The sequence below is a fragment of the Chiroxiphia lanceolata genome, chromosome 17 (assembly GCF_009829145.1).
Source record: "Chiroxiphia lanceolata isolate bChiLan1 chromosome 17, bChiLan1.pri, whole genome shotgun sequence".
Classification (NCBI taxonomy): Eukaryota; Metazoa; Chordata; class Aves; order Passeriformes; family Pipridae; genus Chiroxiphia; species Chiroxiphia lanceolata.
Window position 1 is genome coordinate 711,114 of NC_045653.1, and position 24,700 is coordinate 735,813.

The 24,700-nt window shown below is 54.0% G+C and overlaps 1 protein-coding gene across 17 annotated transcripts in view; it reads right to left on the reverse strand.

Moving 5' to 3' along the window:
- The window catches only part of CHD6 (chromodomain helicase DNA binding protein 6), an 88,667-nt gene that overhangs the window by 42,138 nt on the left and 21,829 nt on the right, over positions 1 to 24,700 (reverse strand). For 12 of the 17 annotated variants that reach the window (XR_004359984.1, XM_032704648.1, XM_032704640.1 and 9 more), the window contains exons 2-4: positions 14,481 to 14,536; positions 13,823 to 13,917; positions 2,543 to 3,042 (exon numbers count right to left, since the gene is read on the reverse strand). Coding sequence is in view for 16 of the 17 variants with exons in the window: in XM_032704648.1 (XP_032560539.1) it covers positions 2,543 to 3,042; positions 13,823 to 13,917; positions 14,481 to 14,536 (651 nt within the window). In the remaining variant the exon portion in view is untranslated. The remainder of the gene's footprint in view (positions 1 to 2,542; positions 3,043 to 13,822; positions 13,918 to 14,480; positions 14,537 to 24,700) is intronic. The other 5 variants (XM_032704645.1, XM_032704646.1, XM_032704647.1 and 2 more) reach the window with 2 other exon arrangements.

Here is a 24,700-nt window from a genome sequence, read left to right on the forward strand (position 1 = left end):
GATATTGATTTGTAAGTCACAATTAACAACTGTTTCATTCATGAACCAGTCATTTACTATGATTAGAAATAATTTAGAAGAAATTATGCTACCATTATCTGCCACTTAGAGGACTCCCAGCAATCATTCCATCTGCACAGAGTACTGACCCTGCCTGCTGCTCTCCCCTCCCCTCCCTGCACTGCCAGGGGCCCCCAGACACCTCCCCAGCTCTGTCCTGGGCAGGAGGCACAGTGGGACACACAGCTCTGCTCCCTGCACAGCTTCCACCTGACACTCCCACAGGTGGGTTTGCTGGGGGCTGACCCAGAGGGTGAAGCAAGTCTGAGATGAGGCTCGAAAGAGGCTGTGGAGGTAGAAAAGCTGCAAGGAGGACGCATGAGCTGGGCTTTCCAAGCAGCAGGATTGGTACTAGGTCTTCCTGGAAGGTGCAGGTGAGCAGGAGGAAGCACAACAGGCTCAGGCTCCAACTGGGACAGAGCACTAGGAATGTGCAGAGCCCTGTGGAACTCCCAGACTCCCAAACACGGTTTCTTCTGGCTGCATGATGTGTTACAGTTATTTTTTTTAAATGGTCTGTTTTGCACAAAGTGGCCTTTTCACCAGGGCTCTGCTGGTGCCCAGCACAGCAAGCGGGTCATCCTTCAGCCCCTCCCGGTACACGCAGCCCCTGCCGTGCCCAGGTAGGAGGGCCAGGGTTTCCAGCTCTGTAGCTGGGCTTACCCTGCCACGAGCCCCATCTCTAGCAGGGTGTCCTGTCCATGGCAGGTCACATGGTCATGGGCTGCCCTGTGACCCTCAATGCCCTGTGAAGGTACTGCTGGCAGTCACAGGACCTGCCAGGGTGGCAACAAGCTCCTACGAGAGCCATGAATACCTTAAACGAGCACAAGCCTCCATGGTCTCCTCTTTCCCAGGTTTCTCCTGCTTTGGTCGGGTCCCACAGTTCCCGCTGCATGGGCAGACCTCTGTGAACTGCCTGTATGGCAGGTTCTTACTGGTGGAGCAGAGGTGTTAGTAGGAAAAGCTGCTAGCTGCATCCCTGATCCCAGGACCCTCCTTGGGAACCAATGCTGCATTTACATGGGCTTCATCCTTCCCTTTCTTGCCCCTCTCCTTCCCTCTCCACCTCCATCTCCCTGCTGCAGCCCTCATTGGGGCCTGGAGGAGCCCTTTCCTCACCCTCCTGGCACTGTCCATTTGATTCATCCATCTCCCATCTTCTCTGGCTCACCAGCCCAGGACAACGAACACGTGCAGAGCCCCAGGCTCGAGGAAGACCAGAAGTGACAGCACTGCATGGCTCAGGGAGCCACTGGGGACGTGGCACCTGACTCACCCTGGTGAGCTCCCCACACCCCCTCCTGCCCACAACCAGCCCACACCAATGGCACTAAAGGCCCCCCTGGTGCTGCCTCTGCAGCCCTGGCCTTTCCAGGATCTGGCTGTCAGTGAGCTCTGAAGAAGCAGGGCCGTGGAAGACCCAGGGCTCAGCCCTCGCCCTGCACACATGCCCTGGGCAGCCATGGTGGTAGGAAGGTGGGTAGATCCCACAGACCAGAAAAGTCTATTCCGGAGACCATTTCCAGGGAAGTGTCCTCAAGAAGATCTACCAAACTGATGTTTTGTAACAAAGAATGATTTTGCTGAAAAATTCCCAGCTGGCTCCTGTAGTAATTGTATTTACAGTGCAAATATATTCAGCTCATGGATTATTTACAGTACATGAGGAGGGCTCAGTTCCAGCTGATGGGCCTGCTTTGTACAGGACTCTCCAAAACCACTTATTCTCGCCAGTCCACAACAGTAAACCAAATGACAGCGGTGCTGTTGAGAGCTGCTCTGCTATGTGCACACATCCCCAATTAAAAAGAAATCAGAGCTTCTGTCCAATCAGCCTGTTAATTAAAAGGATGAGGAATCAGCAGAGGCGGCAGCGCTGGGCTGTGCAGTACCAGGGAGTCCTCAGGCCTCCCCCCACTGCTGGCCTCGGCTGCCAGCACAGCTCCACAGCTGCAAGGAGGGACAGCTCCTGCCACCCAGGAGAGGGAGCTGGGATGGGATGTGCTCCACCATCCTCCCAAACCTGAGCTGAGGGAAGGCACACTGCCAGCCCCTGGGTGTGCGGGGAGCCTCACTTGCACACAGTCCAGGGTCATGTTTTTCTCACTCACATACACTCTGCCCCAGCCCCAAAACAGGCATGACAGGCCCTCTGCCACACAGCACTTCGCTGTCCTGGCGGGACACCACCCTAAGGTCCCTTTTGCCCCAGGACACTTGGTATAAAGGCCATACCAAAGAGAGGCCAAGATTCTTTGGTCCTCTTATGGATCTGGGGTCTCACAGGGCCTCATCCCCAAAAGGGCACCTGTCTGTCCCGCCCGTGCGTGAGCAGAGCTCACCCTGGCCTCACAACTGGCACGTCCAGCCTGCAGCACAAGCAGCCTACACATCCAGTGCCACTCTCCGGGCTGCAGCTCCTGTAAGCCCACAGCCCTGTCCACACCAGGTACACAGACATGGCCACATCACCACCCACCTGCTCTTCTTGGGTCTTGCTCTGGGGGCAGGCTCGGCACTGCTCTTCTTGTCTTTAGGCTCCTTCGGGGCTTTGGGTTCCCGAGGTTTGCGGGGCTTCTTGGCCACCTCCCTCTGTTTGGGCTCCTTCGGCTTCTTGGACTCCTTCACCTTTTTAGGCTCTTTTGGTTCTTTAGGCTCTCTCCTCCTCTTTGGTTTCACCTCCACAGCTGCTTTATCTCCCCCTTCCTGCTCTCCCAGATCCTTTTTCTTCCGTTTCTTCTTCACCCCTGTGCCCCCGCCCCCACTGTCCTGCATCCCATTCTGGGTGCTCGTCCGCTTCTGGGGAGCCCCACTGGGCTCCTCCTTTGGGCACTGGCACTGGCTGCCCGTGTTCGTGGCCGTCACTGTCACCTGGTGGGGCACCTCGTCCTGCTCCTCGCTGCTGGCAAAGGTGTCCTGTGCCTTGCACTCCCAGGCAGACGACATTGGGGAGAGGCTCAGCGCTTTTAAGGTCAGTGGCTGCAGAGAGAACAGAAAGGCAGTGAGTGAAGCAAATGGCACAGTTGGAAACAGCAGGTGCTGCGGGTGCAACTGCAGCCCCACGAGGCTCCAATCCCCCAGTGCAGCACAGCAGTGTCCCTCAGCACATGGGGACTAGGGCTCATGGCCACCACGGGCAGACACAGCTCAACAGGGAGGACATCCCTTCCCTGCCCAATGGAAGTGACAGATAGAGGCCTTTCGGCCTCCCCACCAGCCCACGCAGGTCCCAAGCTGGCCCCAGTGTGTGCCCCAAACACAGTCCTGCCTTTGATCGGACACTCCAGACCTCACTCTGCTGAGGCCAGAGAGACCCTTGTGCCTAGGCCACCTCCTGCCTGTTGCCCAGAGACAGGGATTGTCCCGACAGGGCAAAGAGAGGAAATTAAGGATGCCTTGCAGCCTGCAACAAATGGGCACCAGCTCCATATGGGGCAGACCTTGGGGCAAAAGAGGGTTAGACTGGCACCTCTCCCGGGAGCTGCTGAGTGCTGGGGCTCCCTCCAGCCCAGGAGAGCAGAGCTGCCCTTCCTGCTACAGCTTCACTTCCTGAGAACTTTCCAGCACCGAACATTGAAAGGAATTCAGCTGCCTCCCTGCCATGCTTGGCTGCGGCAGGCACGACCAGACAGCAGCGCATTCAGGGGCCCAGCTCTGCTCGAGTAGCCTGGTAAAGGCCCAGGCTCATGAGCAGCGACCTCGGCTCCTTGAGAGCAGCCCAGGCCAGAGGGCTGGCAGAAGACAGCCCAAGGAAGGGAGCTGTGGGTGACAATTCACAGTTGGAACAAGAAACATCTCTTACAGCAGCTGCCAAAGCAGGAGAGAGCAAAGGCTGCACAAAGGACTGGGCAGAAGCGCAGTTGTGTGCAGTAAGGACAGGGAGAGGAACGGGTCATGCTCAGCTTCAGCTGCTCAATCGGTCAGTTCCCATCCCCAGTGCCTTGGTACAGGCAGCACCTTGGTCAGCCCACTGCACGCTCTCCTCCCTTCCTGTGACCAGAGGCCACTGGAGAGCAGCTGAGGCCACGGCCAGAACCAATCCTGTGTGGCACTGCTGGGATACCTCCAGGTGCCCAGGCAGGTCTCTGCCCACTGCCCTGGCAGCAAGAGCAGTCTGAGCTGCTCCTCTGACCACACAGTGGCAGAGCAAATCCCATAGCCCTCACAGGAGATGGCAAACCTCTCACCCACAACCACCTGATTAGCTCCGCCTTTTAATGCACGGCTCAGTCATGAGCAGAGGGAAGCAGCAGCCACTGCTGTGCTGGCTCATTGTGGGGCTGGCAAAGCAGCACCAGACCAAGCCCAGCAGCATGACCAGTGCTGGAAAGTTGGTCCTGCGGTGGCTGGTGGCTGTGTCATGAGACAAGACATGGGCCCATCCTGCCAGCCTGGAGGTGGTACCTCCTCGTAGGGAGGTGGGGCAGCAGGTGAGTGGCCCAGGAGGCGCCGGGCAGCACTGTGCCTGTGGGGACAGAGGCAGTGCTCGCCCTGGCACCCCACACCCACGGCTGCCCCAGGCCAGGGGTGCTGGTTCCTTCACAAGCCACTTCCCTGGTGCTGAGGTGCCAGTGCCTCTGGCAGCAATGCCTACCTAGCCCTGCAGAACCCCAGCACCATCCAGTTTCTCAGGTACCTCAGAGCTGTGGGAGAGAATGAAAATCTTTACATCTTACAGGCTGAGGGCTGGAGCCCATCCAGGGTGGTCTAGACACAGGGTGCTTTGTACACTTGGATTTCTGATTTGGATTAGATAAAAGCAGTAAATGAAACAGACTGCAAGGGGGCAACGCCCCTGCAGCCACCCGTGAGTGTGGCTGTCGGCTTGGCTGACATTGGTCAGCACCCTTGCCTTGCCTGCAGCCCCCTGTAGTGCTCTGCCCTGGCCCTTGCTGCTGTCTTGGGATGGGGGAGAGCAAACATGTCACCACATGGACCAGCCATCAAAGGGCACCCAAGCAATTGACGGGAATATATTCTGGGCCAGGAGAAAATCAGCACTATAGATGCTGCCTCTGAGTCCACTGGCTGTGCAACAAGATCAGTCTCAGCCTTGCATTCCTCAGATCTCACAAGCTGAGGGTCAGCTGGAACAATTTAGAATCATAGAATCACAGAATGGCCTGGGTTGAAAAGGACCTTACAGATCATCTAGTTCCACCCCCTGCCACGTTGCTCAGAGCCCAATCCAACCTGGACTTGAACACCCCCAGGAGTGGGGCAGCCACAACTTCTCTGGGCAACCTGTTCCAGTGTCTCACCACTCTCACAGCAAAGAATGTCCTTCTAATATCTAATCTAAACCTACCCTCTCTTAGTTTGAATCCATTCCTCCTTGTCCTGTCACTACATGCTCTTGTAAAAAGTCCCTCTCCATCTTTCTTGTAAGCCCTGTTTAGGTACTGGAAGGCTGCAATTATGTCAACCTGAAGCCTCCTCTTTTCCAGGCTGAACAAACTGAATTCTCTCAGCCTTTCCTCGTAAGAGAGGTGCTCCATCCCTTTAATCAACCTGGTGGCCTCCTCTGAACTTGCTCCAACAGGTTCATGTCTTTCCTGTGCTGAGGATCCCAGACCTGGAGGCAGCACTGCAGGTGGGGTCTCACCAGAGCACAACAGAAGGGCAGAATCACCTCCCTCACGCTGCTTTTGATGGAGCCCAGGACATGGCTGGTTCCTGGGCTGCTAGTGCACACAGATGGGGAATGTCCAGCCTCTCATGCACCAGCACTCCCAAATCCTCCTCAGCAGGGCTGCTTTTGATCTGTTCATCTCCCAGCCTGGATTGATACCGGGGGTTGCCCCGACCCAGGCTTCCTTAAAGATCCAGCTCTGTTCCACTCCACTGTCCTAGAGGGCAGTCTCCCAGGGGATCCCACTGACAATCTCCCCGAAGAGCGGGCAGTCTGCTTTCCTAATGTTCAGCGTCAGTGCCTTGCCCTGTGGGCATCAGGCCTGCTGTGTCCCAGGAGCAGTGCTGGTCCCAGTCAGCAGCGCCTGCCTCCAGCTGGAGCAGCCAGAAGCCTCTGGCACAGGCTCTGCCATGAACAGGTCATCAAATGCCAGCCCGTGGGACCAGGCTCACGGCCCGGGCTCGCACGGGCAGCAGACACACAGAGGGCAGGGAGACCAGGCTGCTTCCCACCAAGCACAGGCAAGTTGCTGCCAGCCCAGAAATCCTACTGCTCCCAAGGCTTCCTGGTTTGTCTTGAGAGGAAAATGCTCCATGTCATGCTTCTAAAGTCCACAGCAAGCTCTGGACATCCACACAGGACTGTGCTGCCAAGTACAGTTTGCCATGAGAGCCTGGCTCACGGCCACGAGCCAGGGAATGGGCTTTTTCTACTTCCCCTTGATGAGGTTCAGTTTATCCTGGCTTCTTGTCAACAGGAAAAGACTAAGAAAGCAGTGCCAGCCTTATCTGTGCTCCTGCATGGCTCCAGAGTACTTTTACCACTTGCCTGCAGCAGCCTGGCTGGTTCTTTGTGCCAGGCAGGAGCTTACTGTGCCCGTGCTGCTGCCCCAGGGAACATCATCCCTACTTCCAAAGGATGAGAGGCTGAAGGGCTGGTGTCATGCTGATGGGGACACAGCACTGCAGGGAGGCTCTGGTGCAGCAGCAACCTCGGCCTGAGTGGCCTGAGACACGTCTCCATGAGCCACCAGGCTCATGGTGGGAATGGGCTACAGGGCATCTTGTCTGCAGCAGTGGCCAACAGTGACACGGAGGAGGAACATGCACAGCTGCAGGAGCCTAAACCTGGCAAACCGTACCCCTGGGACGCTCCCACAGTAGGTGGGCAAGGCAGGCTGCTCGGTGCTGCTCTGCACCAGCTGGGGATGCTCTAGGCCAGTGCTCTGACCCTGAGGGGGCAGGAGTGGGGCAGGGCAGGCAGCACCTCTGTGCCCCGTTTGCTCAGGCTGGCCCAGCTCAGGATCTCCAGTGACAGGCTGCACCCAGACAATGACAAACCCACCTGTAACCCCGGCTGTCAAAGCACCCAGGGGCATTCAGTACTACAAACTCATAAGGGATGGGGGAAAACCCAAGAATTTTGTTTAAATCCTGCTGCCCTCCTAAGTGGCTTCTACTTCTCAGGGTATGAGAGGGTCTCCATGTCACCCACTCTGTACAATTCAGTTTTGCCGTCCTCTCCCTGCAGAGCTCTCCTGGCCCAGCTAAGGTACAGGTGACACGTCACCCTCTCCTCCCAGGCAGACTGGGCCAGCTCTCAGACCACCCGCCTTATCCTGTTCTGCACCTCTTCCAACCCCATGGGCTATGGGGTGGTAGTAGGAAGCACGCAGCATCAGAGGTACCACAGAACAGCAGGAGGGTTTCTGGCTCTGCTCCTTCTCCCTTTACAAACCACTGAACACACCTCTGGAACAACCTGTAGGCAGACGCCAAACTCTCTGCCAGCATTTTACAGTCTCCTCCATGAATAGGGACAGCCTCCAGTGACGACATGTGCATGGCTGGTTCCCCCAAGGCTTTACTGGGCACACTGAGACTTTTCTCAACTTTTCAGTCTCCATTTCCATTTCAGCATCTCAGATGACTGCAGGAATCAGCCAGCACCTTTCTTCCCCAGTCCACACTGTGAAAGCCGCAACATCTTCCCTGTATTTTGCTTCCTTGCCTTTAATCAGTCACTAATTTACAGAAAGAGCTTTTGTCAGGACAACGCTTCTTTAAGAGCATTCAGTGAGAAACTTCCTCAACAGCTGGTTAGAAGCCCATCAGCCCTGCACCAGCCCAGCCCGACTTCAGTCCTGTGATCCAGGAAACCCCTTTAAAACCCCTAGCAGATTGGAAGGACTAACTCTGCTTTGCAAAAGCCAGGCTGACTATTTATCAGTGTAGTATTTTCAGAAATAAAGTGTTTATTATAATTCCTAACTATTTACTCAATACCCAAGTGGACCTATTGGCCTCTAGTCTCACATTTACCCACCCCCTTCCCTTCCATAATGTGGTTCTGATGGGCAATGGCCCAAACATTATTAGCAATTCCCAAATATCATCAGGCTCCTTTACAATTCTGGAGTAAACACCATCAAAGCAGGTGGCTTGCGTTACTTTGCTCAAAAATGTCTTTATCAAACCCTTTAATTTAAAGGTAACTCTTTGATGCCTCTGGTATCAGGGATGGTTCTGGGTAGGGAGCCTTCCTGACTGAGCTGTTCTGCCAGGGCTGCATTTCCACAAGCCCTCATTCAACGCCTTATTTAACCCTGTGACTCCTCTTAAAGGCTTTTTAGTCCTGAGATGGTTGGAAAAAGATTTGTTATTAGATTCTGTGTCCTTAGTGGTTCCTAAAAATATATGTAGTCCTGCCTTGCTACAGGTTTACTTTTAAATTCACAGAGTTTGTCTCCTTTTAGTTACTACAATTTTTTTTTAACTGAAGAGAAACATCATTTTCCATTCAACTGCCCCTTCTACATGCCTACCTAAGCACACCGCTTTGTTGCTTCTGGGGTATTTTGCAGTGGGGGAGAAGTAAAGGTCATGACTTCCAGGTTTTGGCAGGTGATGCCCATCTCTAAACGTCTTGCAGTCAATACAAGCAGCCTCCGCTTCCTCAGAACACTTTTTATCCTTAGAACCCTACCTTTGCACTGTCTCTCAAGTGGCATTTTTTTGGTGATGATTGTAATGATTTCATGTTTCCATAGTACACTTTATTGTAATGTTTGTAAGTTTTTTTATTCACAGAGGAATCTTCTATAAATTACATTTCATACAGTCCCTCAGCATCCGTTGCAGCACCAAGTCTTGTCCCATGTGTCTAACTAGTGTCAAAGAGAAGATCAGAGCAAAAATGTTTGAAACTTCCCCTGAGAGCCATGGAGGCTAACAGAGAGCACTTATAATTGCACAATCCATTCTATGGCAAAGCCAGGGTCAGGGTGGGCCTTAATAGTGTGCTTTCTTTAACTTGAAATTTGTTTCATTTATAGTCTCAATTTGATTCCTGAGTTTTTATTCAGGGGTGGGGGGAAAACACCACTAGGAGATGGGAGGCAAAGCTGCTCCTACCTCAGGTCCTCGAAGGGCTCCCTCCTCTCTCCCAAACTGCTGAGCCTGCGAGATGTACCAGCCACCCCAGCCCATGAGGGTCACACAGCACCCCTGACCCTCTCCGAGCCCTCCAGCAAAGTTGGGCTCACAGGGATGTAAAGGGACTGTTTACAAACTCTACTTGGCACATGTGCAAGAGCTCAGGAGCAGTGAAGCTCAGCAGTGTTACCCCATACCTGCTCAGGGCAAGGACCAGCTCAGGCCAGTGGGACTGCCTGCGGTCTTGAGCCGAGTGTGAAACCCTCGCCTTCTCCCTCACCTGCCTGCGCCACATACCTGCAAAGGGAAGAGCAGAGAAGAGGAAACTGCAAAGAGAAGGGGGATGGGGAAGAAGGAGGGAACTGGGGGCAGGACAGTGCAGTTAGGGACAGGGGGCAGGATGACACTAGGATGTTACGTGATGAGAGTCCTAAGAAGCAAGTGAGACTGGAGAGCAGCAGATAGCTTTGGGTGAAGACAAGAGAAAACTGGGCCCAAGCACCTGGGAGAGGTACAGCGGGAGAGGTACAGCAGAAGAGGTCAGGCTTGGCTGGATGGGGCAAAAGATTCTGCACCTTTTGTCCAGCCCAGGATGGAATCATCACACATCCAGAGCCCTGTTCCCTCCATGGCTTGCGAGACCCTGACTCCAAAGCTCCTGGGTTCCCAGCCCATGGTCAGTCAGCCTAGCAACATCTGCTGCCCCATAAAGGTGGCACTGATTACACACGTTATGCACTTGCCATGGGATATTTGGGAGAGACAGGAGCAGAGGTTCGCTCCCCTGGACCCACGTGGCAGAAGTCGGGACATATGACAGGGATGAAGCGGATGTTGGATCAGCACTGCTGGATGTTGGAACCTCTTCACCAGCCAGCATCACTCCTGATCCATATCCAAACCCTGCAGTACTGCACGCCTTTGGGTGCAGGAAGAGGAAAGGACCAACAGCTTCATGTCCACCCCACTGCCCATCCTGCAGACTTTCCCCTCCAAGAGCACAGTGTTCCCAGCAGAGCAAAGCTCTGCCACAGCCTCGGGACCTGAATGGCAGCTCCATCCAGCAAGGAGGCCACAGCTGAGAACTTCTCATGGTTATAGCCAAAAACAGAACCAGCTGCCCTGGCTACTAGGCTCAAGAGAACATCCACACAACAGACTCTTGCTGGGTAGTGTGACCACAGCCAGCAGCAGTGGCCATGCCACATGCCACCTTGCATCCAAATGCCAGGACCATTCAAACCCCATTTGCTGCAGGCTTGGCCAGGCTTTTCTACAGTCCACCAGGAGAGCCCCAAAGAAGCCCTGCATTTGGGTCTAGGGCATGGCTTAAACCCCAAAGAGATTTGTTCTGTACATGGAGTGTCCACAGGGACCCTGACTGCAGAGGCCATCAAAGGTTTCCATGCTCTTTAGGCAGAGATTGATGCCCAGGCACGGCCCAGCACCCCTGCTGCTTGGCTTCCCCCCACAGCACTGACCAAAGCCACCATCCAGGCTGCCACTGCACCCGCAGCCCAGGATGGGCACCGTGACACAGCTCTGCCTCCCTGAGATGGTCATGCTGCCTGCCCCCAGCCCAGTTGCTCTGCACAGCTGGCTGCAGAGCCCGACGGGAGCAGAACAGGCAGCTTCTTTCACAGAGGGTTTTGGCAGAGCCAACCTCTGCACCCGCTGCCATCCCCACCAGTGGTATGCACAGCACGGGCTGTTGCGTTCTTGTTGCTGGATGTCCGCACCCCTTGTTTCCAGCTCTTAATGCAATGCAGCAGAAGCTAAAAATACACAAGTGCCACCTTCCATCATGTCTCTGAGCAGGCACTGCAGTCACCATGGGATGTGCATGACGGAGGTGGGGCCTGGCTCTGTTCCCGAGACACTTCTCCATGATGCAGCCTTCAACAACTACGGCCAGGAAGCTCCGTCTTGTGACCAGGACAGCCCTGGCAATGGGACATGTGTTTCCACTGCACTGGAACATGGCACAGGTGGGGCAGAGGACAACACTGCTGCCCTGGGCTGTCCAGGCTGTCCTCCCTGCTCAGTCCTCTCTGTCAGAGTGGGAAGGAAGTCAAGGAAAGAGCATGGGAAGAAAGCCTGTGCAGCCTTTGGACCATGGGGGAGGACCAGGTCCAATGCTCCTGGGTGCAGGAAAAGAGCATCCTGGCAGCTCACTGCTCCACCTGCCCTTTATCCTTACAGAGCAGGTGCCCAAAACTCTTCCATGCACCCAGCTCCAAAGGTCATCGCACCTGACAGTCTCATTGTGACAAAAAGAAGCTCAGTATGGACCAGCAGCCCATAGACACACCTGGGACAGATTCACAAGTGCCCTTAGGCTCGGATGGCTCCTGTCTCCTTGCACTGCCTCTCACTGCTCAGGACCCTGCTCCTATCCCAAGGAGCTCCAGTAACAACCCTCAGCAGCATTTGCAGCAAGCAAAGCTCACCTTTTGCTTAAACAGACCCATAAAATTTAGGAAAATCCTTCATTTTATGCAGTGAGTGCTTGAAGCAAAGGCAAGCAGAGCTCCCATAGATCCTCCCACAGGCCTCCCTGCTGGAAGGGCTGCCCAGCAGCCACACAGTGCCTGCAGCCCTGGGCTGTTCCCCACTGCATTCCCACACTGCTGGCCACAGACCGCCAGGGGATTCCCACCACCTCCAAGCCCAGGCTGAAGAGCCAGAAGAGCTCTCCAGAAGAAGGCAGGAGCTAAGGGGTCACAGGGCTTTCAATCTCTCCATTTCCAAGAGGCAAGCTATGCTGTTCAGCTCTCACAGTCCATGCAGGATGGGAGCATTTCCATGACTGTAGAATAAGGAGATTTACAGGCACTGTAGGATAACTGCATTTATTTTATTTCCATATTTCTCAGGTTATTCAGCAAGTCAGAGCTTGACAGAAATAAGGAATACAAGACCTTTCAGTGCCCAGGGACAACCAGGACACAGACAGGAGAGGCAGCCCAGGGAATGATGGTTTTGCTGAGCCCTCCGAGGAATCCATTGCTTGTCATTGCTCTTGGGGGTAACCAGGCACCCCTGTCCCACCTCTGCCAGCAGACAAGGCACCCTGCCACAAAAACTCCTAAGTCATGAGGCAAGTGACAGGTTTCACAAGTTAGTCACAGCTTGGTGACAAATCCACCAGATTTTCATGCCTACTAAGGAAGAAGAGTCACGCAAACACAGATCCCGCCTGTGCTAGCAACAGCCCCTCAGACGGTGCACCAGCTGGCGGTGCCCAGGAACTCTGTGCAGGCAGAGTGGCACTGCTGCGGGGGACACCAAGGGGGCACAGAGAGGGGCTCCTTCCCAGACAGCCAAGCTCTCCAGCCCAGGTTTCCCAATCCACTGGCAGTGGACATGGCATGACAAGGCATTGGCCTAGGGCAGCCAAGGGCTTGGCAAAGCAAGAGAGGACATGCATTACTTGTTCCCAAAGGCAGCTGGCAGCTCTCCTGCCATCCCTCAGCAATATGATGGGTGCCAGCATTTTGCCAGCCTTTTCACCCATGGGCTTGAACCTACATCTACATGACAATCAACATGGAGCTTCCGCAGGTGAGAGGCTGGCAGGGAGACACACATGGAAACGCATGACCCTTGAGAGCTTGACCCTTGATGCATCTCATTTTCTCCGGAGACTGCTGAATGGAAGGCAACAGCCTCCTTGGTGCCATGAGAAGTCTGTTTACAAGGTATGGGAGCTCCTGGGTTCAGGTGTCCAGAGTGATGTGGAATGGCACCTCTTGCTAGTTCTGCCCTCAATGCCACTCTGCTGAGCATGATAGGGAGCCCTTCACCACTGCAACCAGAAACCCGCAGTGCCCCCAGGAGCCCTGCTTGGCCGGGCTTTCTTCCAAACACTGAACTTGGGAACACTGCAGCCCACCCCGTGACATGCTGCAAGGATTGTTCTACACTGCTGCCGTCTTCAAGAGCTCAAGAGATGAGCAGCTGGACTTCTACCCCTCCCTGCTCACAGTGGCATGTCTTTATCTCCCTCGCAGATTTTATCTTCAGTTACACAAAACAATTCAGCAGTTGAGCCCTCTAGAATCTCCAAATGCTGGTGGAAGGTGGTTCTGCTGTGCTTAAAACCCACATCATCTCAGCAATCACATTTCCACAGCAGTCAAACCTGCTATTATTAGCCCAATGAGTGGTGTGGACTTCTTACCTGGGCTTCGCTACCAGAGCAGGGAGATCACAGACCCATCCCCTAAAGCACCTCACTCTCCTCCAGGCCTTGCCCTGCCCCATCAGGAGTGATCCAGCCGTGCTGGTATGTAAGACCTGCCACTCCCCTTCTCCTCCTCACCTTGAAGCTGGCTCTGCTTTTTCACAGCATCTTTAGGACACATTGATAAACTCACTACTTCCCACAGTACTGGTGGTCTGTCCACACACACCTTCCAATATCCACAGTAGTTGCTTTGCTGCAAACCCAGAACAGCACACTCACCTCTTCCAAACCCTTCCTCCTCCCTTCCTCCTCCCATCACCCTGCCATGGTGGTGTAATCTGGAGTGCCCTGCGCAGCACACGCTGCTTTCAGAGCTGGTTAGAAATGGTACCGGCTCATGCTCTCAAAGAGATTTATCCCTTAGCTCTGTGTTCAATTTAATGGTTTCCCATTAAAAGCAGCACAGACACAAATTAGCTCTGGGCAGACCAGTTTGTTTTATACCTCCAGCAATATTTCAGCCCTGCAGGTAGAGTGAGGTTCCACACATGTAACAGGTCCTTTCCCCTCAGCAGAGCGCTGACGGTCAGGCTCTTCCCCTGCACATGGTTAATACAGAGACTACTGGCTCATAAATCTCCTCTGGGAGCAGCAGGTTGTTAAGATCTGATGCGGCAATTCAGAAATGGCAGCTTGGTGGGATGGAATTTTTTCTGAGTAAAGGAAGAAGATTCCCCGGCCAAGCTCACACAGGTCCGAGGCATGATCTTTCCCAACCTCCCAGCTGGTGTTAGTCCTTTGGTATCATGTTAGTAACTGTAATCACAGCAAATGTGTGGTTTTTGTAATAAGATACCACCAAGAACCAATACTATGGGCTTTGAGGCAAAAGAAGGGCTGCTCCTTCACTGGGGACAGCACCAAATCAAAAACACTTCCACTATTGAAGACAAAACCCATCTTGATCAATGGCCCGTTCTGGGTTGCAGCTCAGATGAAATCTCAAGGGGCTGAGTTGCAACCTTGTCTGGAAATGCAAGAACCTTCCCCCACCCTGGCCTCCTTCCCACCACCCATCCACTGCAACAATTCCCACACAGCACACAGGACATGGTCCTCAGCCTTGCCAGCTAAGTTGGGAGAAGGAGAGAGGGTCACAAACCTGCTTTTCTTTTTTCTGTATTTTCATTATCATCAAATCTGGGATGAATGTTATTTCTGCAAGACACAACACAAAAAAAAATTCACAATGACGAGACTGGTGAACCTGAGGCACTCCATCCTTCCACTCACCCCTCCAGGAGGCCGAGCCGACCCCAGTGCTGCCCAGAGCAACAAAGCTGCCAGAGTGAAACACTCTCAGGGACATCTGCTCTGCTGAGCCACAGATCAGATGGAGCCCAACCACAGATCTCTCCACAGCTCGGTGCTACCTGAAACCCACTGGGCAAGACCAACCTGGCAGTCACAGTCTCAGCAAGAAGTGGAGCACCCAGGGCTAGCAGAGAACACATTCCAACTCCCCAGAGCCCCAGATACATCCCAGGCCCCACTGAGAGACTTATTGGATGCTGAAAACTCTGCAGCAGCAGGGGGACACAGTAAATAAACAAAGCACTCTGCCAAGCAGCAATAACAGTAGAAGGAGACACAAAGAGGATGCAGGGGCTCGAGGCAGGCTGCAGGCCCTGTGACCACGACCAGGGAAGCGCTGCTATGGGGATAAGGATGGGGCAAGCAAGGAGGGCAAGAGAAATGCTGGCAGACAGCATCTCCCCACTAGCTGCAGCAGCCCTAGCGCAGCACTGGGGCTGGCTGTGTCCTCAGGCCTGTGCCCCTGCAGCACTGGAGGACACTGTGTGAGCACCCACATCACAGCCCACAGGAGCAGATGGGTTGCAGGCAGGGGTGACTCCCAAACAACTCCCCCATAACAGGCCTGGCCAGAGGGGATGCAGTTTCAAGCCCAGCTCTCAGCAGCACCTTAGTGCCAGAGGCCTGTATGACCAGGTCCCCACACTGTCCCCCTCTGGAGGAGGGGACCAATGAGGGGTCTGTGGCAATGCAGCACACCGACAGCTCTCTGGGACAAAAAGACTGTTCCCTAAGGGCTCCTGCAACTGGTGGCTGTGGTCCAGCTTGGCCAGCAGCACATTTTAGCTCATCTCTCCACGATGGCTACAGCTTCCTGCAGGCATGGTTGGAGCAGCTCTGCCCAAATGCAGAGACACAGCACCCAGCACACCCTCCACGGGCTGTCACGCACACTGAGGACCAGACTGGTTGGTGAGCAGACACTCACCTGCCCAGGCCTGAGTCCTCCGGGGACTGGGCATAGGTTGGACACTGCCAGAGTCACAAGAAAGCTGGGCTCTCTGCCTTCCTCCTGACGGTGCCGTGGCAGTAGGGAGGCCAAGAGCAGCCCCACCACACGCAGGGCCAGCATTGGAAACAAAACCAATTCTGGATGGATGGGACTACAGCTCCCCAGGATGAACATGCTGTGGCAGTCAAGGGGGAAGGCTGAGGTCACAGTCCCATGCCCGTCCCACAGCAGCCTCAGCCACAGCACACACAACAGAGCTGTCAGCAGTAGATGCTTTCTGGGCAGCTGACCCTCAGCAGTTGTCTGCCCCACAGTGCCAGCAACGGGTGCCAAGGAGCTCTGAAGTATTTGACAAGTGTTTTAGACACAAATCTCACAAACACCTGCCTCTCCTTTCCCTCCTGTACCATGCAAACCCCACTCCACAAGCCATGAGCTGTCAGACTCACTGGGCACGAGGGCACAGCTCCCACCACCTCCAGCTCACAGGCCGGCCCCAGAGACCCCCCATCATGTCTCCCCTCCCCAGCAGGAGCACCCTGCTAGGCTCAAACCTTACCAAAACCCAACAGGCCCTACAGCTGGGCAGTGCTTAGGCCAGCGTGAGGGGACTGATTCTGCGTGCGGATGCTGGTCCATGGCACACGCCCACCACACCAAGGAGAAGAGGCAACTCTGATCCTGGCTACATGGTATGGGCCAGGCCAGCATGGCCCATTTCTAAGTCAGGCTTGGTGGGAGCAAGGCAAAGCACCCAGTGCCACTACCTGAGCAGGGAGGAGTTTGATGGTATCTGTGGACAGGATGAACAGGACTTCTTTCTCATGACTAAGCCTGTCATGCTGTACTGCTCCAAATGTGCCCCAGGAGGGCCCAGAGGACACAGGGTTGGAAGACATGCAGCTGCAGCAGAGGTGCCCTCCAGAAAGGAGGCAGAGATTTCAGACCCAGTGGCCACAGCAGCTCAGAACAATCCTGCTGGGCTCCAGCAGAGAGCAGTCCCATCCCAAGGGTGTGCCTGCAGCCAGAAGTGTTGGAGACCTGGGTTTGGTTTGTCTTTCACGGTGGCTTCTGTGCTGCAGGAGGCTCCAAGGTGCTCAGCTTACCCCTCCTTGCCAGCAGCACTCAAGTGCACCGGTCTTACCCCACCAGCCCCAGCTGGTACCCAGTAGGGCTTGCCAGGGCCCATCCAGTCCCTCCCACCTACCAGGACAGGAGTTGCTCTTGCCCTGGCTCTGCTTCCCAGCCCTTCACTCACAGATTTTAGAATTATAGAATATGCTGAGTTGGAAGGGACCCATCAGGATCATCGAGTCCAACTCCTGGCCCTGTGCAGGACACCCCGAGAACAACACCATGTGCCTGAGAGTGTTGTCCAAATGTTTCTTGAACTCAGACAAACTTGGTGCCATGACCACTTCCTTGGGGAGCCTGTTCCAGAGCTCAGTCAATTTTCTTCTGTTCTTTCCATCATCAAAAAACTGTGAGGTCCCTTAGAGCCCTGTAAAGGCATGGTGTCCCTTCTGTGCTCAGAGAGCTCTCCCCACTACTTCCTTGCCCCAAAGATTCGCTCCTTGACATTTTTAACTAAGTGCCTGGATCACCCCTTGGCAGACACTGAGGGTTTCTGCAGGCCAGCCCCAGAACAGAGCTCACACCATCCAGTCAACTTCCAGGCTGCAGGCTGAGCCCTGGCACCTGGCATTATGATGCCTGTGCATGTCTCCAGCTGACACAGCTGTGGGGATAGCACCAGGATGGGATCCAGCAGCACAGGATTCTCCCAAGGCAGTAGAGCAGGACATTGGTACATCCAACCACACCCCTCCACAAACTGCTGCATCTCACCAGTGCAGCTCTGTCCACCTCCAATGCCCGGGGCAAGGCCAAAGTGAGCCCAGAGAGGGCACCTGTGGCCCTTTGATCCCATCCCAGCAGAGTGAGGGTTCCACATGGAGCACACCAGAGGTTTCATCAAGACCCATGAAACACCAGGGAAGGAGAAAAGCTCATACATTGTCTGTATGGCAGCAAAACTTCCAGCAAGCTAAAGTCAAGATAAATACCTTGCTACAAGTTCCTCAGCATGGGGCTAGCCCAGCCTGGAAGTCTCTCGTTGTGTGGCCTACAAGAGGCCTATCACTCAGCTCTGGGGTTTCAGGACTTGTGGATCACACGCATTCAGTGGCCCAGGTCCCTCCTGTACAGTGTTAGCACAGGCAGCTGCAGCTGCCCAAAGAGGGCTGAAGGATACCAAGACACTTGGTGCTGCAGTGAGCAAGTGGCCCAACTCTGTTACCTCCAGAGCCCAGCAAGAGCTGCAGGGCCCTGCTGCCATCAGCCCTAGTGGCTGTCCTGCAGTCCTGGCCTCTGCTCCCATCAGCTGCTGTTCCGGCACCACCTCACCGGTTCCCAGGGCCCCAGTGCTCCAGCTAGGGCAGGATCTCAAGCAGGGGACACATGGCTGCAGGCAGGGAAGGGCAGTCAGCACTGCGAGCCAGCTGCTCAAGGGACCGAGCTTTAGCCTTGCTTCATGAGCCTTGTCACCAGCAGCATCAGGCCAGGCACAGGTTCTGCACCGGGACAGCGAGCAGGCAGCTGGGTGATGCTGCAGGTCCAGTGCTCCCAGGATCGGCTGTGTGGGGCAGGGATGTTCCTGGGCTCTTGTGGCCCAGGAAGGAGAGCTGGGACCCCATTGCCAAAGCAGCCCTCTGCCTGCAGCCTGCCGTTCTCCTTCCCAGGGCACCTCTGGACCAGGCTGGGGCAGGGTAACCTACCCGCCCATTCCTAGTATCTGTTTTCCTCTGGGAGTGCAACACGACTCATGAACAACTTTTCCCAGGTTAAAGTCAGTATCAGGGAAGGCCTTTGGCAATTCCCTGAGTGCAGCAGGCTGCAGACCACCCCTGGCTTTAGGAGTTTACAAGAGGCAGGGCAGAAGCCCAGGCACCGTGCGAGCCAAGCACGGCTGGCAGCACTGGCACAAGCAAGGGAGAAGGAGCTCTTGGCCAGCCCTCTGGCATGCTCTGAATGAGCATCCGGACCAGAGGGGACAAGGGCACGGGTTCAAGAAAGGACATGGGAGAACAGAGCACAGGAGGAGGTTTTTTCATGACAGAAGCAGAATGGTCACTTCTCAGCACACACCTTTGTTTCTACTCAGATTCACACCCAGGAATGAGCTGTGGGAGACACAAGTGAACCCAGAGGGTGCCCTGCACAGTGCCTGCTCTGACACCAGCAGGAGGCAGCTACCAGGCTATGTGCCTCCTTCTCTCAGCAGCAAGGGCTGCTCACAGCCACAAAAAGAGCCACTCTGGCCCTTGGAAATGAAGTGTCAAGCAGTCCTCACCACTGGCCACAGCCCAGGACAGACTGTGCCCCGAAAGCGCTTGGCTCAGGTCACAGTTAGCATTAGATAGACAGAAACAGAGCAGACTTTCCTCTCTCTCAAAGAGCCAGGAGGAAACATCTATACATCTTTCTTCTTCTGTCTGTTCCCACGTACATCACCTTGAACATACCATGCTCTACCCAGGCATTATAGGCAGTCATGTCCCATCGCTGTCAGAGCTCAGCTGCTTGGCACAGCAAGCCAGGACAGGGCCAGGCCAGCCCCATGGCAGGGCAGTCCCATGCTCAGCAGCAGTTCCAAGGCAGCAGACAGGTCTTCTGCATGCTCCGCCCTCTCATTACAGGCACACAATAGTATCACACTCACCCTACAACTGTGTCTTTCCATAGCATTGAAGCCAGCATGTGTATGTCTTGATAAAACAAGGCTGGGATCCAGAGAAGATCCAGTTAGATCCAGAGAAGACAGTTTAACCTCAAGATCTGCTTGATCTGCTCGAGGGTAGGAAGGCTCTACAGAGTGACCTGGACACACTCCATCAGTGGGCTAAGGACAGCTGCATGAGGTTCAGTAAGGCAAGGTCACTGTGCCAGGTCACAGCAACCCCACAACAGTGCTACAGGCTGGGGGAGGAGTGCTTGAGAACTGTTGGGCAGAAAGGGACTTGGGAATGCTGGTTGACAGCCAGTTCAATATGAGCCAGCAGTATGCCCAGGTGGCCAAGGTGGTCAATGGCATCTTGGCCTGTATCAATAACAGCACAGCCAGCAGGACCAGGGAAGTGATCATCCCCCTGTGCTTGGCACTGGTGAGGCTGCACCTCGAGTACTGTGTTCGGTTGTGGACTCCTCACTTTAAAAAGGATGTTGAGGTGCTGGAGTGTGTCCAGCACAGGGCAAGAAGGCTCGTGAAGGATCTAGAGAACATGTCTTATGAGGAATGGTGGAGGGAGCTGGGTTTATTTAGTCTCGAGAAGAGCAAGCTCAGGGGAACCTCACTGGTCTCTGCAACTCCCTGACAAGAGCTTGTATGAGGTGAGGGCTGGTCTCTCCTACGGTGCCGGCAGTGAGAGGACCAGAGGGAATGGCCATAGGCTGAGACAGGGGAGGTTCAGATTAGATATTAGAAAAAGATTTTTCACTGTACAGAGGGTCAGGCATTGGAACAGGTTGCCCAGGGAGGTGGTGGAGTCACCATCCCTGGAGGTGTTTAAGAGGCGTCTGGATCTGGTGCTGGGTGAAGTGGTTTAGTGGTTACAGTGGTAGTGCTGGGTGGACAGTTGATCTTAAAGGTCTCTTCCAAACTTAGTGATTCAATGATTCTAACTGAGATACCCACTCCAACCACGTGCAAAGTCATTCAAGTCCAAGGAGAGGCCCTGCAAAGTCCCCGCAAGTGTCAGGAGAGAGCCCCTGGTCTCCACACTCAGAGCTGGCTGCAGACAGGGTGCCAGGAGAGGATGGCAGCACCCCAGGGCCTCGCAGGGCCCTGCTCCAGCTCCCGGGATGACATGCCATTCTGGCCTGTGGAAGGCTCCATTAAGCTCTGTGCTGGCAGGGGCCAGAGTCACTGTGACCAGCTGTGACTCCAGACACCAGGGAACCTGGGGCATTTAACACATTGTACTGTTCATAATCCTGTGGAGCAAACAGCTCTTTCCACGCTTTCTTAGGGGACAAGCTGGACAGGAGGAAAGGGACACATTCATGTTTGCCCAGTGCTGTCGTCTGCTTTTGCCTGCTGCATCCAGATCATTCTGCCTGGTCTAAGAGCCAGGAACTTGTCCAGTATCCTGAAGAGAGAAGCACACCACCTGCTAGGGTGTACCACCACACTGGAATGTGGTTTTATGTGCACTGAGAACCCCACTTAACTAGCCATTTCCATGCTAATTAAGTATTTGCAGATTATAAGAGAAACTCTAATCTCAAATGAGACAGCCCAATTTTCTAAATAAGCTTATGGTTTTCATATGGAGATCAACATGTTCTCACTAGCACATCACACAAGCGCTCCAGGCTGCTAGATTCAGCTTTATTGCCACTGTTACAAGTGGGGAGTTTTCATTCTCCGTGCTCAAATTTTTATGCCTTTTTATGCTTTTTAATTGACACACGTCCCACCCCTGCGCTGCCAGCCTGTAACACCCTGCACCACGCAGGTACCAGCGCTGTCAGCAGCCAAGGGCAAGTCCTCCTTCATGAGGTGGTGGTACAGCCTCCTCGGCAAGCCCCCGGTGCCAGGCACTGCACATATGTCACGAGCACACCACCATGGCACATGCTGGCAGGCTGACCATGCACTGGGAACTGGATTGTTGCATTTCAAGAGACAAGCAGAGCAGTGCTGAACGCTGTTTTGTCCCTCTCCATGAGCAGCCCAACTTGCTATGGCACGGCCTCTGCACAGCATCTGCTGCTAGCAATGATGTTTAGGGTTACACAATCTGAGGCACATCAGGTTACTATCCTACTCCCTTGGATTTATTTTTATTGTTCTGAAAGCAGAAGCCATCCCTATACCAGATCGAGTCCACATCATGCCAGTATTTCCTGTCACTCCAGCCTGGGCTCCTCCAGGAGTTGCAGCATCTGTGCAGAAGCCAAAAACATTATCAGAAATTCCACAACTGAGCAAACACCAACCCAAGACCAAGCAGTGATCATGTGTTCTCCTTCTACCATCATTTCCACAAGAGTGGCTCTTCTGATTTTCCCAGTTCAGAGGCTGAGGCTTGCTAACACGTGGGTCATGTGCTCCCAGTATCCTGCGGACACACACAGTGCTCCAGCCACGCAGCCCCAACATCCGTCCTCGAGCATCTGTGACAGCAACCACAGCTCACTGCGAGGAGCGACCCTTGATCTCATTTGTACATGCAGCTCCGTCAGGACACGTCCTGCAGAGTGGTTCACCTCCATTTTCCCTCAGAAATGGGAGAAGATCTTCTCAATATGATCTTCAGATGGAGGAGAAAAAGAGGTGCTGAAAATGAGCTGAGAGCAAGGGCACGGAAAAGTCACAGTGGCTCTGACTAATCAGCCTGTAAAGAGAAAGATCTCCAGGGTTTGAGGAGAACTTTGAACAGGCATTGGAGAAACACACTTGCCTAGTCTGTGGGAGGAGGTCAACAAATGAAGGAAAAGTAATAAAGTCCTAAAGTGGTAACAGGGATATACCCAAAGGCATGTGTGAGCTAGTCCTCTTGGCCTGGCTTAGTCACAGTGGCATCTGAGCTGGAGTCTCAGGAGCGCAGAGCCTTGGATGGTGTGTGCCACCCAGCACCCATGTACCACATTAACTCATCCATGTGAGCAGGGACACAGGAACACAACATTTTGAGCCACAGCACTCGGGAGTTAGCACTGCCTTTCAGAACAGCCATGAGCAGCCCCAGGGACTGTCCAGGACAAAGACATCACAGATGGGCCCCCACTGAGGATGCTTTTCAAGATCGTACCTGATGGAAAGACAGACCGCCTTTGCCTACGTCCTGTTGCACGTCAGAAGGAGAGGTGGATGCTGGCACAAAAGCCAAAGCGCCTTTCCAGACTTTCCACCATACAACATGTCTCTACCCCAAAGCATCCAATTTCTTGCTTGCTCAACACCATCTGCTGAAAATCTAGCTCTGAGCAAACAAAATGCACACTTGTGCACTCACCCTCAAGTACAACCCATGACTGATGCATGTGCTGGGCATCATAAACAGAGCACCAAGGATTCCGTTTGTACGTGCAGTGCTACACCACCATCAGACTCCGGCACCTGGCCCGCAGAGAGCCACCCAGGAGAACGTGAGCACTCACATGAAGCTGAGCTAGGAGATGTTCTGGAGCAGCTGGTATACCCTTCTGCACGTGGCAGGAGCAGGTACCAAGCATTCAGCACCCAAATACCAGGTAGCGAGATTCAACTCCAAGCACAACAGCATATCCCAAGCGCAGGATCTTGGTAGGACTCATGGCCTGTAGGACTTGCTTGCTCAAGAGAGGTAGCCCCACCAGCTCAGGGTCCCACTCTGCCCTGCTGCCTGCAGCACCTTCCTATCACTGTCCCGGTTGCCCCACAGATCCTTTCAGCACCCCACAGCTGAGTGCACTTCTGCAAACAAAATGGTGAGTCTCCCGAACAGAGTCTCACACATGCCAGGCAAGGATTTTACAGCTACACAAGCAACATATCCTTCCTGGCTCATAAAAAGCTCTGAAGCATAGAAATGAAGCAGTAGGTGCTCAGACAATACCCTGACAGGCAAGTCCACATGGGCTGCAGTTCTCCTTGCACCTTCCTTCATTGTTCTAAACCACCATGTTCCCTTGAAATTCGCTGCCCAGCTGACATTCCAGCCTGAGTGCACATTCCCTCTGCCCAGACATCTTCCAAAAGCCAAGCTATGGCACTATTTAACACCAAAGCTCCTGTTGGGGCTGTTCATATGTCACACAGCGTGTCCCTGCTCCTCTGTGCTTCAGAGACCCTCCTCTCGCAGCTCTGCCCCAAGCTCCCGTGAGGGCCAGTGCTGGAACAGGAAGCCTGCTTTTCTGCACCTACCTTGCTTCTGTCTTCCTATTATTTTAGATTATACCTATATTTCTATCCTATATAGGGGGCTAAAAAGATCAGAGAGGACTGAAGCTGGAGATAACATGGCACTCTCCTTTCTGCACTCAACCTCCAGGAAAATCCAAGACAGAACTCTGCTTGCAGTGATCAGCAGTTCAACAGCACACCCAATGCTTCCAAGGGCTGGCATGACTGAGCAAATGGGGCAAATTCAGGAGGCTGGGGAAGGCTCAGAGGAGTCTGTGCCAGTCCCTAAGGAAAAGCTCCTCTCCAGATCTCAGATGTTTGTCCAGGATGGGGGATGCTGGGATCCACCATACCTCACTTTAGAGTATACTGCCCAGAGGAGGTTCCCAGTCTCATCAAGAAGAGCTTGCAGCCTTTTTTCTCCCTTGTGCTGAGCTGTCTCTCAAGTGAGAAAGTATCCCTGACTTTTTACCAAGCCTCTGGAAGCGTATCCCTGGCCACCTTGCCTGCCCAGAGCAAGGGGTAGCCCGGGAAACATTTCACAGCCCCTCTGGGAGTCTGACTACCCAGCATCAGGCTGACCAGCAGACTTTTTTTTCTCAAGCCCACATTCACCTGAAGAGCTGAACACATCTGAAATATCACTGTTACCACCAGACACGAGAAGCCCTCGGGCCATGGCAGGCTGGGTGACAGGCACATGTGCAGCACCCTCCGAGCACACCCTCGTGTCCCCACAGGCACCCACCTGCAGTGTCTGCCACACCTGCAGTGGCATGTGAGGCCCACAGAGAGACCCCGCAACACCCCTGTGAGCGCAAGGCTCCAACAGGCATCGTAAGTCACAGTGCTAGAAACAGGTAATCTCTAAGACAACCTGCCACAGGACACCAAAGAATTTTTAGTATATGGTTTGCAAAAGTAGTTACACTGCTAGTGTGCCTGCAGCTTGTGCAAGGGGTGAAAACAGTAGCTCTTCAAGGTCCCCCTTGGCCCACCAAACAGATCTCAGATAACCTCAGACATATCCCACAGCACTCTCAAAGCCCCTGATTTAATGAGATATGTATATTTTTGGCCAGGTTTTGAAACTTTAAAGACAAAAACGTTTCAAACAATATTCTCTAACATTAATTAAATTAACATAGAGCATAGCTAGTGGTCTGTA